At 46.4% G+C, this 12,777-nt stretch overlaps 1 protein-coding gene across 1 annotated transcript in view; it reads right to left on the bottom strand.

Moving 5' to 3' along the window:
- CSMD2 (CUB and Sushi multiple domains 2) overlaps positions 1-12,777 on the bottom strand; it is a 689,877-nt gene that overhangs the window by 551,679 nt on the left and 125,421 nt on the right. Inside the window, exon 3 of the mRNA XM_015467054.3 lies at positions 12,390-12,502. Within this exon, the coding sequence (XP_015322540.1) occupies positions 12,390-12,502 (113 nt within the window). The remainder of the gene's footprint in view (positions 1-12,389; positions 12,503-12,777) is intronic.

Genomic DNA, 12,777 nt, shown 5'->3' with positions numbered 1-12,777 from the left:
AATGCAGAAAATTGAGAAGTAATGAGACTTGGAGCTGAGAGAATGAATTAAGAGGTGATCACATGTCCAGCGAGAGCCATCACCTGAATGTTGAAAAGGAGGAGCCTGATGGTTGGAGAGCTGTGGGTCGGAGAAGAGGTCAGAGTGATGAGTCCACCCCAAATGGGGTGAAGGGTGGTCAAAAGCAATTAAGCCATTATCATCCTTCATCAATTCCAGGGAGTACAATTTTCCATATTTTAATATTTTTGAAATTAGGATGTATCTTAAAATCGATGGCATGTCATACTTCAGTCGGGAGCATTTTTTTTTTCTTTCTGAGTGGTACATACAACAAAACTGAATCTTTTACTGAAGACATCTTGAATTCAATGGGACACAGTCCCAGGTGGATGGACAGATGGTGTGCACGTTCAGTCATGTCCAACTCTTGTGACCCCATGGACTGTAGCCCACCAGGCTCCTCTGTCCATGGAATTTTCCAGGCAAGAATACTGGAGTGGGTTGCCATTTCCTACTTCAGGGGATCTTCCTGACAGTCCAGGGTACCCTAAGCAAATCTCTTTCTGTTACACTGGGTGAAATGACCCCTGTCCACTCATTTATTCCATCATTATTTACTGAGCATCTACCAGACGTCAGATCCTGGGCTAGGTGCAGCTGTGAACAGTGATCGTAAGAGCCCACACGTCTGCCTTCTCAGTTTTTATCCCACACCAGGCACGTCAGGAACCCTTGACATGTGCTCTCTCATTTGTTCCCAGCAATGATCCAACAGAGTAGGGATTACTATTATTATTGTCCCTGTGACAGTGGAGGTCAGAGGAGGTTAAGTGAGCTGCTCAAAGTCCCACACTAGCTCCTAACTGGCTGAGCCGAGAGTGGATATTTCCTCTGGACCCTGAGCTTTTGTCTCAGTTCTCTCCACTGTCAAGGAACATACACCAGAGGGGAGAAGGCACACATGGAACAGGAAATACACAAGGATGCTGGTGACCAGAGGAGACGCATGGGAGCAAAGAAGGAAAGTAAGGGAGTACTGGGCACCAGGGGCAGTCTCTGGATTTGGTTTAAACAGACTGGAAGGAAACAACGAGGCAGAGAAGAGTGGCTGGGTGGGTGGGGAAGGTTCAGTAGAGGGACTCAGCATGTCTGGAGGGTGGGTGGGGAGACAGAGCATGGTGTATCCGAAGACCAACAAAGCTAGTGTGGCTGGAAGAGGAAGGGGATGGAGGTGCAGCTGATGCCAGGTTTTGAGGGCCAGGTAAGGAGTTTGCACTCTCCATCTGGGAAGTAATTAGAGCGTTTTAAGTGAAAGCTCCCTGAGATCCTTGCACCCTGCCTCTAATGACTCTTTGAATCTGCTGTTGGACAGTGGGTAACTGTAGACTCCTAAGAGGAGAGCCTTGGAGCAAGGGCACCATGTACAACTACTCAGGTTGAGTACTGCCAAACGGTGCCCAGGCAGAGGGGCGATGAGAACTGAAACTCAGCCTCTAGTCCGCCCACTAAGCTGTACACTCACATGACCCCTCAGGGTGGCCAGTTGTGCTAGTTTGCACAAAAGCCTGATATGGACTAGCAGAAACTCAGGTTAGGACAGGCAAGCAGTGGCTAGTATTGCAACACCCCTACTGTGTGCCAAGCCCCAGACTAAGGCTTTGCAGTGAAAGAAGAAATAAAAAACATAGGAGACATTCCTTGCTCTTGGAGACCCACAAAGCTTGACAAAAGATTTTGTCACAGGAAATATTTTTTTTTTCATCCCTACAAAACACACCAGGCCCTATTATAAGAGCGTCCTTTGATGTGGCACCTACTATGTGCCAAATGTCATGCTAGGTGCTTTCTGTACCTTACCACAAATGCTCACTCCCTCCTTGAAAGGAAGACAGAATGATCCCATGTCCCATAGAAGGGAGCTGAGGGGCTCAGAGCCTCGTTCAAGGTCACACAAGAGGGACACAGCAGGACGCAGACTTGATACCCAAACAGCCAACCAGGCATGAGAGCAGCGTCCTCCACTTGGGCAAGGAATGCATGTTTCTTGACTGGAGACTGTACTGGACACTTTCCAGCCATTAACCTTTCCTTTTCCCAGGGTATAGTTGCTTTATAATGTGGTGTTAGTTTCTGCTGTACAGCAAAGTGCATCAGCTATATGTATATATACAGCCCCTCTTTTTTGTATTTCCTTACCATTTAGGTCACTACAGAGCATTAAGTAGAGTTCCCTGTACTATACATTAGGTTCTCAGTAGTTATATATATACATATGAACTTGTTTGTAAGGCAGTTACATATATAAGTGTATGGGTTTCCCAGGTGACTCAGTGGTAAAGAATCCACCTGCCAATGCAGGAGACACAGGTTCAATCTCTGGGTCAGGAAGATCCTCTGGAGTAGAAAATGGCAACCCACTCCAGTATTCCTGCGTGGGAAAATTTCATAGACGGAGGAGCCTGGTGGACTACAGTCCATGGGGTCACAAAGAGTCAAACACTGCTGAGTGACTGAGCACACACACATGCGTATTAGTGTCTATATACATAATACACATACATGTATATATCTATATATGCATACACACACACACACACATATACATATATGGATCCCAGTCTCCCAATTCATTCCACCCTTTCTTTCTCCCCTTAGTGTCCATATTTTTGATCTCTACATCTGTGTCGGAGAAGGCAATGGCAACCCACTCCAGTACTCTTGCCTGGAAAATCCCATGGACGGAGGAGCCTGGTAGGCTGCAGTCCATGGGGTCACGAAGAGTCGGACACTTACTGAGCGACTTCACTTTCACTTTCATGCATTGGAGAAGGAAATGGCAACCCACTCCAGTGCTCTTGCCTGGAGAATCCCAGGGATGGTGGAGCCTGGTGGGCTGCTATCTGTGGGGTCGCACAGAGTCAGACACGACTGAAGCGACTTAGCAGCAGCAGCACATCTGTGTCTCTATTTCTGTCTTGCAAACAAATTCATCTCTACTATTTTTCTAGATTCCACATTTTTACATGAATATACAATATTTTTTTTTTCTTATTGACTTACAACTCCTATGGCCCTCATTACAAATCATTGAAGTGGACACTGCAATTTCTCTTTTGCAAGAAACCAGCTCAGGGAGGTTGGGAGATGCACAGGTGTCAGAGCTGGCCAGGGTTGAAGCTACCTCTTCCTGGATTCCCTTCCTCTGCTCTTACTCACTGTAGGTCTCAGAGCTCCTTGAAGATGAGGGCCACTTATTATTCACTCATATTGCTCAAAGTCTACCTTAAAACCTGGCATAAAGCAAGTGTACAGTATATATTTGTTGAAATAAAGAATGAATGGACAGGGCCAGAGAAGTAAAGTGGATGCACCTGTTACCTGCAAGTCATCTGGCCACCTGAAAACGCATCTTCTCCTTCATCAAGCTGTCTTCTGACACCTTGACACAAGAAGGGTCAGGGCACTAGAATCTGGTATGATGTCATCTTCAAGCTATGTTAACCAAAATATCACTATTCATGATGAACTATTTGTGGGATTACTGAGGACGTGATATGAAATTCATCCTGACTCCCCACTTACGGAGAAGTGCTGCCCAATTTGTCTCAAATGTCACATCTCTGTGTATTAATTTGCTACTCCACTGTATTGATTAAAAAGAATGTTCTCCAACTCCCAAGCCAGAGCCCTTGGAAATGGAGCAAGTTCACTCAGGAAGCACACACCATCCCCTCCCGGGCAGAGGAAATGGATATTCACCACCTCCCTGCAACCAACCGATGGCCCAAATGGTACAAATTGCATATTCAGTGTATGTATGTATATGGTCAAATAGCTTCCATTAGTCCAATTTTGAGATGTCTGCAGAATGCCCCCAAATCGGGGAACTCTTTCAAAACGAGGAAATTGTCAGAAAGGCCAGGAGAGGGGAGTCAGCAGGTCTAATTACAGGAGTGTATAAAACCAGGAAGGGTCCTTTTCTCTGGACCTCAATTTCCTGGTGTGCAAAGTGACATGATCACCTCCACCCCTCTCCCCCTCCAAAACCCAGGAAAGAACACTCTGTCCCAACCTGCTTCTCTTGGTAGAGCAACAACAGGGAGCTCCATTTCTATCCATCTGTCCCTCGAGGATGTGTCTGTTTGACCCAGTTCCATGATGCTGTGGTCCTTATGGGCCCTCCTTGGTGACTCAAATGGCAGAGAATCTGCCTGCAATGCAGGCAGAGGTGACATAACAGGCTTGCACTGGGAGCAAAGCTCACTAAGAAGCGGCACTAAATTGAGCTCCTCCCTGCTGGCTTCCCTTTGTGCAGGCGGGTGGGTAGGGGTGGCAGGGGTAAATCATGACAGTGAGGATGGTGCTTAGCTGAAACACTGGGCATTGCACACAGTAGCACTCAATGTACATCAGCTCGATGAGTGCAAGAATCTCTACCATCCACCTTATGTGTTATGTCAGCCTCTCTGGGCTGTTTTTCAGGTGAACCAATGGTTCACAGATGGGCTTCAGGGCATCTGAATTATATGAAAAATATATGGGAAAGTGTTTTGTATTTGTGTGTGTCTGGAGACAGTCACAACTTTCAGGTCCACGATCCCCAAAGTCTCAGGTCTGCTGGATGTGTCATTAGTGTCATGAGCCCTAAAGCCAACATCTCTGACACAAAGAAAAGAGGCCACGAAAAGACTAAGTTGCTGGCATTGGCCCTATTAGCTCCAATCCACCAGGGGACAGGGCCCGCAATCTCATTCCTGTGAGGTGGGTGGTTTCTCCAGCAGCGCTGGAGCTCACGGATATGGAGGCACCTCTGCTCCTCCCCACAGAAGCCAAGGTCTGTTCCTCAGCCCAGACACACCATGAACAACTGGGTTGAGGATTTTATGCAAACACAGGGTCAGGGCGCTGGGGTGGGGCTGGGACTGTGACTTATAGAGTGAGCATCTCCTGAAATAATCTCAGTCCAGTGAGGTTAGGGGGAGGGTGGCTTCACTCAGTAGCTGATATTTATCAAACACTGACAATCTGCCAGTCCCTGTGCTGAGCACATTATGTGATTTGTGTGTTTTCTTTTTAATCTTCACAACTTTATGAAGTAATATCCTTATGCTGATTTTACAGAGGCAATGAGCTCAAAGAAATGAAATAACTGGCCCAAGGTCACACAGCAAGTGAGTGGCCGAGATGGGGTTTGATTCCAGATAACGCTGGAACTCAGAACCTGAAGTCTTAATCACTGTATTATGCAGCCTCTCCATTATGGCAACCAGCGATTTGCAAAAATAAGTGTTCCTCTTCCTCCTAGATTCCATGTGAGGATAATAAGTGATTTTGATTTTTAAGGAAGCCTCTTGTATTTTTGAGAGGAAGAACCCAAGATGATAGATTTAACAAAACAGAAATACCCGTTTTTAGATGTAGATGATTTAATGTTAAATTAAATTTAACATCTGTTAGATGTTAAATCTAACAGACTGAGAACCAGTGGTCAGAGATGGGCTGTCTTGCACCAAAGTGTCAAAGTGACTGCTTATGAATGATGCTGCTAAAATGCAAAAGGCGCCATCAGGATTAAGCATCAAAACCTGCAGAGACTCTAATTGACATTTCTGATCTGCTTATAACTCTTGTCTGTCTGTTGATCAGCCTGTGAGAGACAGAAGCAATCCCTTACATCTCTGAGAGTCATTTGTGGGAAAGGTGTGAAGCCCATGGGCTCAGCTGGGAGAAGCAACGTCTAAAGGGCAATAAGACTAAAGTGTCAGGGAAAGACACCCCGGGGGCTGGGGAGGAGGGAGGCACATCAGGGAAGCAAGAGGCTTCCACACGTTGAAAGACAGACAGAAGGACACGGAGAACATTGGAGAATCAGAGACAGACTCCCTGAAACCAGGACAAACACAGCTGAATTCCAGAGGAACTTAGAAGTAAAATGGAAAAATAAAATGCTGAAAGAATCGGAGGAATATCTAAATGACGATTTAGCTGCTCTTGGCATGGAAAGGGCCTTTCTAAGCATAACACCAAAGGTAGATTATCAAAGAGAAATTAAAAATTTAAAAATTGGTGACATAAAAATTAAAACTGCTGCACATCAAAAGGAAACCCATAAAACTCACAGCCTTAATATGCAAAACCACTTACAAAAAGGAAAAGAAAAAAATACTAACACCCGAAAAGAAAAGTAGGCAGAGACAGGGACAGGCAATTTACAAAATGATCTACAAAAGGCTGGAAAGTGATGACAGGTGCTCAGCCTTCCGTATCATCAGAGAGACGAAAATTATAACCACAAATGTGATCTCATCACATCTATTTTAATCAATGAAACTAACTTAAAACTCCCCAACGTGCAATGTAGGTAAAGAGCAGGGATGGGCCCTCTTATATCCCGGTAAGATCTTCCTACAGATACCATGGGATTATGTATTAAAATGGAAGATCGACACACTCTTTGACCCAGCAATTGCACTTCAAAGAATTTATCCTAAGATAATTAGATGAGGGTTTAAGTTGTATGTATAAGGATGTTCTTCACTTAAATGTCCCCAGAAGATGACTGGTTAAATAGCTGGGGTACAGGCAAACCACAATGGCTCCTTCACTGATATTCATTAGAAAGAACAAAGCGGGGCTGTTTTATTATCACAGAAAAGTGTCAGCCTCATTAACCAGACTACAGAACTACACACACAGTGTAACCCCAAGTGCACATGGATCCGCATCTGTGCGCACACGTGCGAAGGTGCAGAGAGCTGTCAAATGAACACTCACAAGAAGGGAGGAAGGGAAGCTACATCCTCTGCAGTAAGTGGGCGGCCCATACTGGGCAGAGGGGAACGTGGGCAGGTCTGGGCAGGAAGAGGAGGGGGAGGAGGAGATGAGTCGGGTTAAAACTCCTGGGGATCAGTGCTGGGAATGAGGCAGCCAGATAGCAGATAAAAATACAGGACACTGGGCACTTCCCTGGTGGTCCAGTGGTTAAGAATGCACCTTGCAGGGCAAGGGCTTCCCTGGTGGCTCAGAGGTTAAAGCATCTGCCCGCAATGTGGGAGACCCGGGTTCAATCCTTGGGTCAGGAAGACCCCCTGGAGAAGGAAATGGCAACCCACTGCAGTACTCTTGCCTGGAGAATCCCATGGAGGGAGGAGCCTGGTAGGCTACAGTCCATGGGGTCGCAAAGAGTCAGTCAGACACGACTGAGTGACTTCACTTTTGCAGTGCAACGGACACAGGGTCAATCCCCAGTCAGGAAACTAGGACCCCACGTGTCTCAGGGTTACTGAGCCCGAGTGCCAACAACAAAAGGTACTACAGCCCACAGCTAAGGCCCGATGCAGCCAAAAAAAATAATTTTAGACAAAGAATATGCAACTTTTTAGTATAAGTATGTTCCATGACCTGGTGCTCTGTGACAACTTAGAGGGGTGGAATGGGATGGGAGGTGGCAGGGATGTTCAAGAGGGAGGGGACATATTAATATGTATACTTATGGTTGATTCATGTTGATGTATGGCAGAAACTAACACAATACTGTAAAGCAATTATCCATCAATTTAAAAAAAGTATGTCCCATGAAATACTTGGGATATCAGTCAGTTCAGTTCAGTTGCTCAGTCATGTCCGACTCTTTGCGACCCCATGAATCGCAGCACGCCAGGCCTCCCTGTCCATCACCAACTCCTGGAGTTCACTCAAACTCACATCCATCGAGTCGGTGATGCCATCCAGCCATCTCATCCTCTGTTGTCCCCTTCTCCTCCTGCCCCCAATCCCTCCCAGCATCAGAGTCTTTTCCAATGAGTCAACCCTTCGCATGAGGTGGCCAAAGTACTGGAGTTTCAGCTTTAGCATCATTCCTTCCAAAGAACACCCAGGGATGATCTTCAGAATGGACTGGTTGGATCTCCTTGGAGTCCAAGGGACTCTCAAGAGTCTTCTCCAACACCACAGTTCAAAAGCATCAATTCTTCAGGGCTCAGCTTTCTTCAAAGTCCAACTCTCACATCCATGCATGACCACTGGAAAAACCATAGCCTTGACTAGATGGACCTTTGTTGGCAAAGTAATGTCTCTGCTTTTGAATATGCTATCTAGATTGGTCATAACTTTCCTTCCAAGGAGTAAGCATCTTGGGGATATACTTATGCTAAAAAAATTTTTTTTCAAAATTTAAATAATATAAAATACAGATTAATTAGGTATCTTGTATTTTATCTGAAACTTTAGCTGAGTCTGGACATATCTCTTATTGCCTCTCTGAGATGACCCAAGCCAGACATCAGGAAGCTGAATCCAAGGCAGGCTTCCTGTGTCCACCCTGCTTCTGACTTAGTTCCAATCCACTTGCCCATAAGAGAGAGTCACCCATCTCTGCTTTCCTTCAGGAGTTTTGTGGGGAGTACAGAGTAGGAGATGAGCATAGTCTTTAGAGCCAGAGAAGTTACTTTGAAACTCCTGGTCATCAAGTAGCCTTAATCGGAACACAAAACTCCTGAGTCCCAGCTCCAACATCTGTAAGATGGAGATAGCGAGGTCTGTCCGTGGGGCTATCTCGGGGATTAAATGAGATAATGTATGTAAAGTGCCTGGCATACAGTCAGCGCTTAACACAAGTTGATCCTCTTCCCTCCTGTCCGTGGCCACAGCCCACACTCTTGCCCCCAGGGATTACGAATCAAGCATCTCCTGTCATCTCGGGCTTTGATGATTGGCCTTTTTGATCTTTTCCTTGAAGCAGCAGCAGCTCTGAGCTGACACCCTTCACCTGACTTCACCTTTCTCCCAAATCCCTAGCAACAGTTCAGTTCCTTATCTGTACTTTTCACTCTCCCGAGGAGGGTGGAGGAGGATGAGACTGCTTTTGATAGCAGACTTTCAGGGATGTCAGCCAGCGGAGCTACGAGAGTGGGCCCTGATGGCATTTAGAAAGGGCCAGCGATGTCCAAAAGGGTGCAAGTGAGGAGGCTGCCTGGGCTGGGGGCAGCCTGGGCTGATGCGGGGAAGGTGAGGGGGTCTCTAGAGCCAGTCTGCCTGTCTGCTTGTTGTCTAGCACAAACGACTAAGGTGGGCTCTGAGTGGAGGGGAGGGCTCACTTCTTCCTCGGAGAGCCAAATCTTCAATATCTTTTGGATCACTGGATCACCCCCTCCCTCCAACGAGGCTCAGAGAGTTTAAAAATCTGCCCAGCATCACCCAGTTACTCACTTCCAGGGCCAAGCTACTAGTATTAATCAGCAAGTCCCTAAACAGGGGCTTGTCTTATGCCTTGTTGAGAAGTCCAGTGATAGAGTGGACCCCTGACCACTGTGGATGTAACATGTCACATGGTTCATCCGCAGCTGTGGCTGCCCCTGCTGGTCTCTGCCGCCTGCCCTCCTGACCCCTCCACTTTGGATATCTCAAAAGTCAGTGCAACTCACACTTTCCCGGATGCACAAATTGCCCCATGGTCCAGTCCCGAGCCAGATCAGTGAGATCAAGCCACAGCCTCGGCTTTCCTGCTCTTGCCTCTCCTGTTAGCACAGATGCCTGCATGTGAGTCACTCTGCCAGGCACAAAGACAGAGCCACACAGACCGTGGAGTTGGCGGAAACCCTGCGCAGGTGACTGCAGAGAGTCACTCAACCACAGCAACCTGTTTGCACTGTCCAGGGTCTGCCCAGGCCTCACCTGGAAGCTTTGTCTTCTCAATGCCAATGACTTAGCGATCTGGTATCATTATGCAAGGGCTTCCCTGCTGGCTCAGTGGTTAAGAATCTGCCTGCAATGCAGGAGCCACAGGAGATAAGGGTTTAATCCTGGGGTTCAGAAGATCCCCTGGAGGAGGGCATGGCAACTCATTCCAGCATTCTTGCCTGGAGAATCCCCATGGATAGAGGAGCCTGGCAGGGTACATACAGTCCATGGGGCTGCAAAGAGTTGGACAGGACTGAAGTGACCTAGCACAGCATAACACAGTACCATTATGCAACTGAGATAGGGCAGGCCCTTCCTTCTGCACCATTGATCCTTCATGTGTCTGGGCTGCTACCTGCCACGCCAGGCAGGTGGGAGGAGGGACTTACTGGCCTCCACTTTATCTTAAAGTGTAATCTCATTGAATCACAGACCCTTTGTGAGTCGATGGAAGTCCGGCTCGCTCTGTCTAGGAATCTAGAAGCATTCTCTGCAGCGATACAAACGTTCTCATATTGCCCGGTATGGGAGCCACAAGCCACACGTGGCTACCCAACACTTGAGAGGAGGCTGGTGCAACTGGGAAAAGGAATTTAAGTTTTATTAAAGTTTTATTCATGTAAATATGAAAGTGGCAAGTGGTTAAAGGCTACTGTACAGGATAGCACAATTCTAGACCAGGGGTCATCAAACATTTGGGGTAAAGGGCCAGATAGCAAATATTTTCAGTTTTGCAAGCCATGTGGTCTCTGTGGCAATAACTCAAGTTTGGAGTTGTAGTACATACAGACAGTCATAGACAACAACAGCGAAAGGGCTTGGCTGAGTTCTAATAAAACTTTATTTACAAAGACAAGCCAGAAGCTGGATTTAGCCAGGTGGGCCATAGTTTATTGATCCCTCTTCTGGACACTTTCAAGAAAAAAAAAAAAAAATGCACATGCCCTTATATTTTGATTATGTGGCTTCTAATTATAAGGGGTTTTCACACCTTTGATGCCCCTCTAGACCTTCCCATGAATTCCTGGCTAGAACCTCTGATTTTAAAGGGCTCTGGGAATGTGCCTTCAGCTCTGCTCTGGCTGATGGAGAAGCACTTGGCTTTGTTTCCCAAAGCAGGTAGTGTGGTCAGGGATCAATAGGACACTTTTTCCCTAAAACCTCATGAAAGCCCAGGCGTCAGACACAGATCCACAAACATTGCTAAAGGAGGACATCTCACACAAGGTCACCTAGTGTGCCCGCCCCTCCTGGGATCGCTGCAGCCACCAGCTCTAGTGTCTGTGACTCACTCCCTGCACCATCCCCAGGCCCCGCCAGCCTCCCCACAGCTGAAAGACTGTGGAAGAAGCTTCTGAAGACGTCTCTCTTCATCAGGAGATTAACTGAGACTCAAGAGACTTAGTTTGGGTTAACAGCCAAAGGATCTGGCTGAGGACACAACCAGGATGACCAAGATCACAGTCTTGCTTTGGGGAGGAACCGAGTCTTTGTTTCAAAGAATTGGGATATCCCAGGACACTTCACTTTAAAGACAGGTAGGTCTTTTCAGGAGCTCTCTGTTAAAGCAATCTGGAGTTCTGTCAGAAGCCCTCAATTAAAGGCATGTGAAACTTTCTCTAGAGCCTTCTTAGTATCGTTAGTTAAAAATAACTGATACCCCTCCTCAGGTTCCTTCTCAGGAGCCCTAAATCACTTAGGATAAAGCACCAAACTGCATCCCCTCCACCCAATACCAACAGGCATGAATTTTGCCAAGGGAGGTAGGATTTGCCCTCTTTTTGTCATGTATTCCTAGCCAAGACAAAGGTGGTATCTATTTCTATATTCCTATAATTCCATTCAAGAAAGCATCACTTATTAAGTTCTTAGAGGCAAGAGGAGGAAAGCCTTCACATAACTGGCGTGCTTTACTAGGGTGTTATGTCATTGCTGTTATTAATTATCATTAACAGTCTTAAAATATGCCTATTAATGATCTCAACACAAAATAGCAGTGTGGGTCTTAGCCAAGAGCAGCATAATTACCTATTAATGAGATGTAAATTTCACAGGGAAATGACAGCGATCTCGATGTACCACCTTCTGAACTAATATAATAAAGTTAATAATAATAATAGTGTATAATCTGAGGATATTAGTGTTAATTTGAATGCTAACACCATAGTTAAACAGGCTGAGAGAAATGGAACTTATTTGCATAACTCAAACCAAGAAACCCTAATCTCTGCTATTAAAGAAAAATTGATTGTTCTCCTCTGAATGATATAAAGCTGACTCCTTGCAGTCACCATAGTGAGCAAAAAAAAATTTCAAGCTACTTCTTTTATGTCTTCTACTTAGGGTTTATATCTCCCTTATTTCCAAAACCAAGTTGAGGTACTTGGTAATATAGTGAAGCCCAGGAGAAAACAGAATTTAAAAAAATAGAAACACAACAAAACCCAGTTAAGGGGAGAGAGCAGATGTTACCAGACCCTCAAGATAAACAATTGCAGCTGAGGTCTGATTTCAAGTCTCAGCTTCCTAGAAACACGGCAGGAGCAATTTAAGTAACTGAGTTACTGGTTAGCAAGCAGCCTCCTTAGGACACGCACAAGCTTTGAATCTGAAGAAGCCCTTCTCGGCAGCTGAGAACCGCGCAACCCTGCCTGTGGCTATTCGAACCTCACACCCCAGGCTCCCGCAGGCCAGGCCGAGACACCTACCCTCATAGCTGGCGTGGAATCCCTGTGCGCTGACCGCGTAGTCACTGATGAGGCGCAGAGAGAGGGTGGTGGCCGCACTGACGATGGTGGCTGGCAGCTGAAAGCCTGTGAGCCTGAAAGACAAAGAGGTGAGCTGGAGGGAGGATGAATCCCCCGGGAACTGCACATCAGGTACACATTAATTGAGCACATGCTGGATGCATGATGCTGATTTAGGCACAGGGAAGGATATGAAAGAAGCTGAACACCAGGCACATGCAAGGTGTTCCAAGATAAAGTAATTCCCAGCAAAAGTGATGGAGACCAGTCACAGAAATATGGGCCTACTCTCCCAAGCCATGGGCTACCCCTAATCTGCAGGTCTGCCTCATTTATGTCTCTTCTCTTT

Source organism: Bos taurus, chromosome 3 (assembly GCF_002263795.3).
Source record: "Bos taurus isolate L1 Dominette 01449 registration number 42190680 breed Hereford chromosome 3, ARS-UCD2.0, whole genome shotgun sequence".
NCBI lineage: Eukaryota > Metazoa > Chordata > Mammalia > Artiodactyla > Bovidae > Bos > Bos taurus.
Note: the sequence above shows the minus strand (reverse complement) of the source record. Positions and strands in the feature narration are given on the sequence as shown.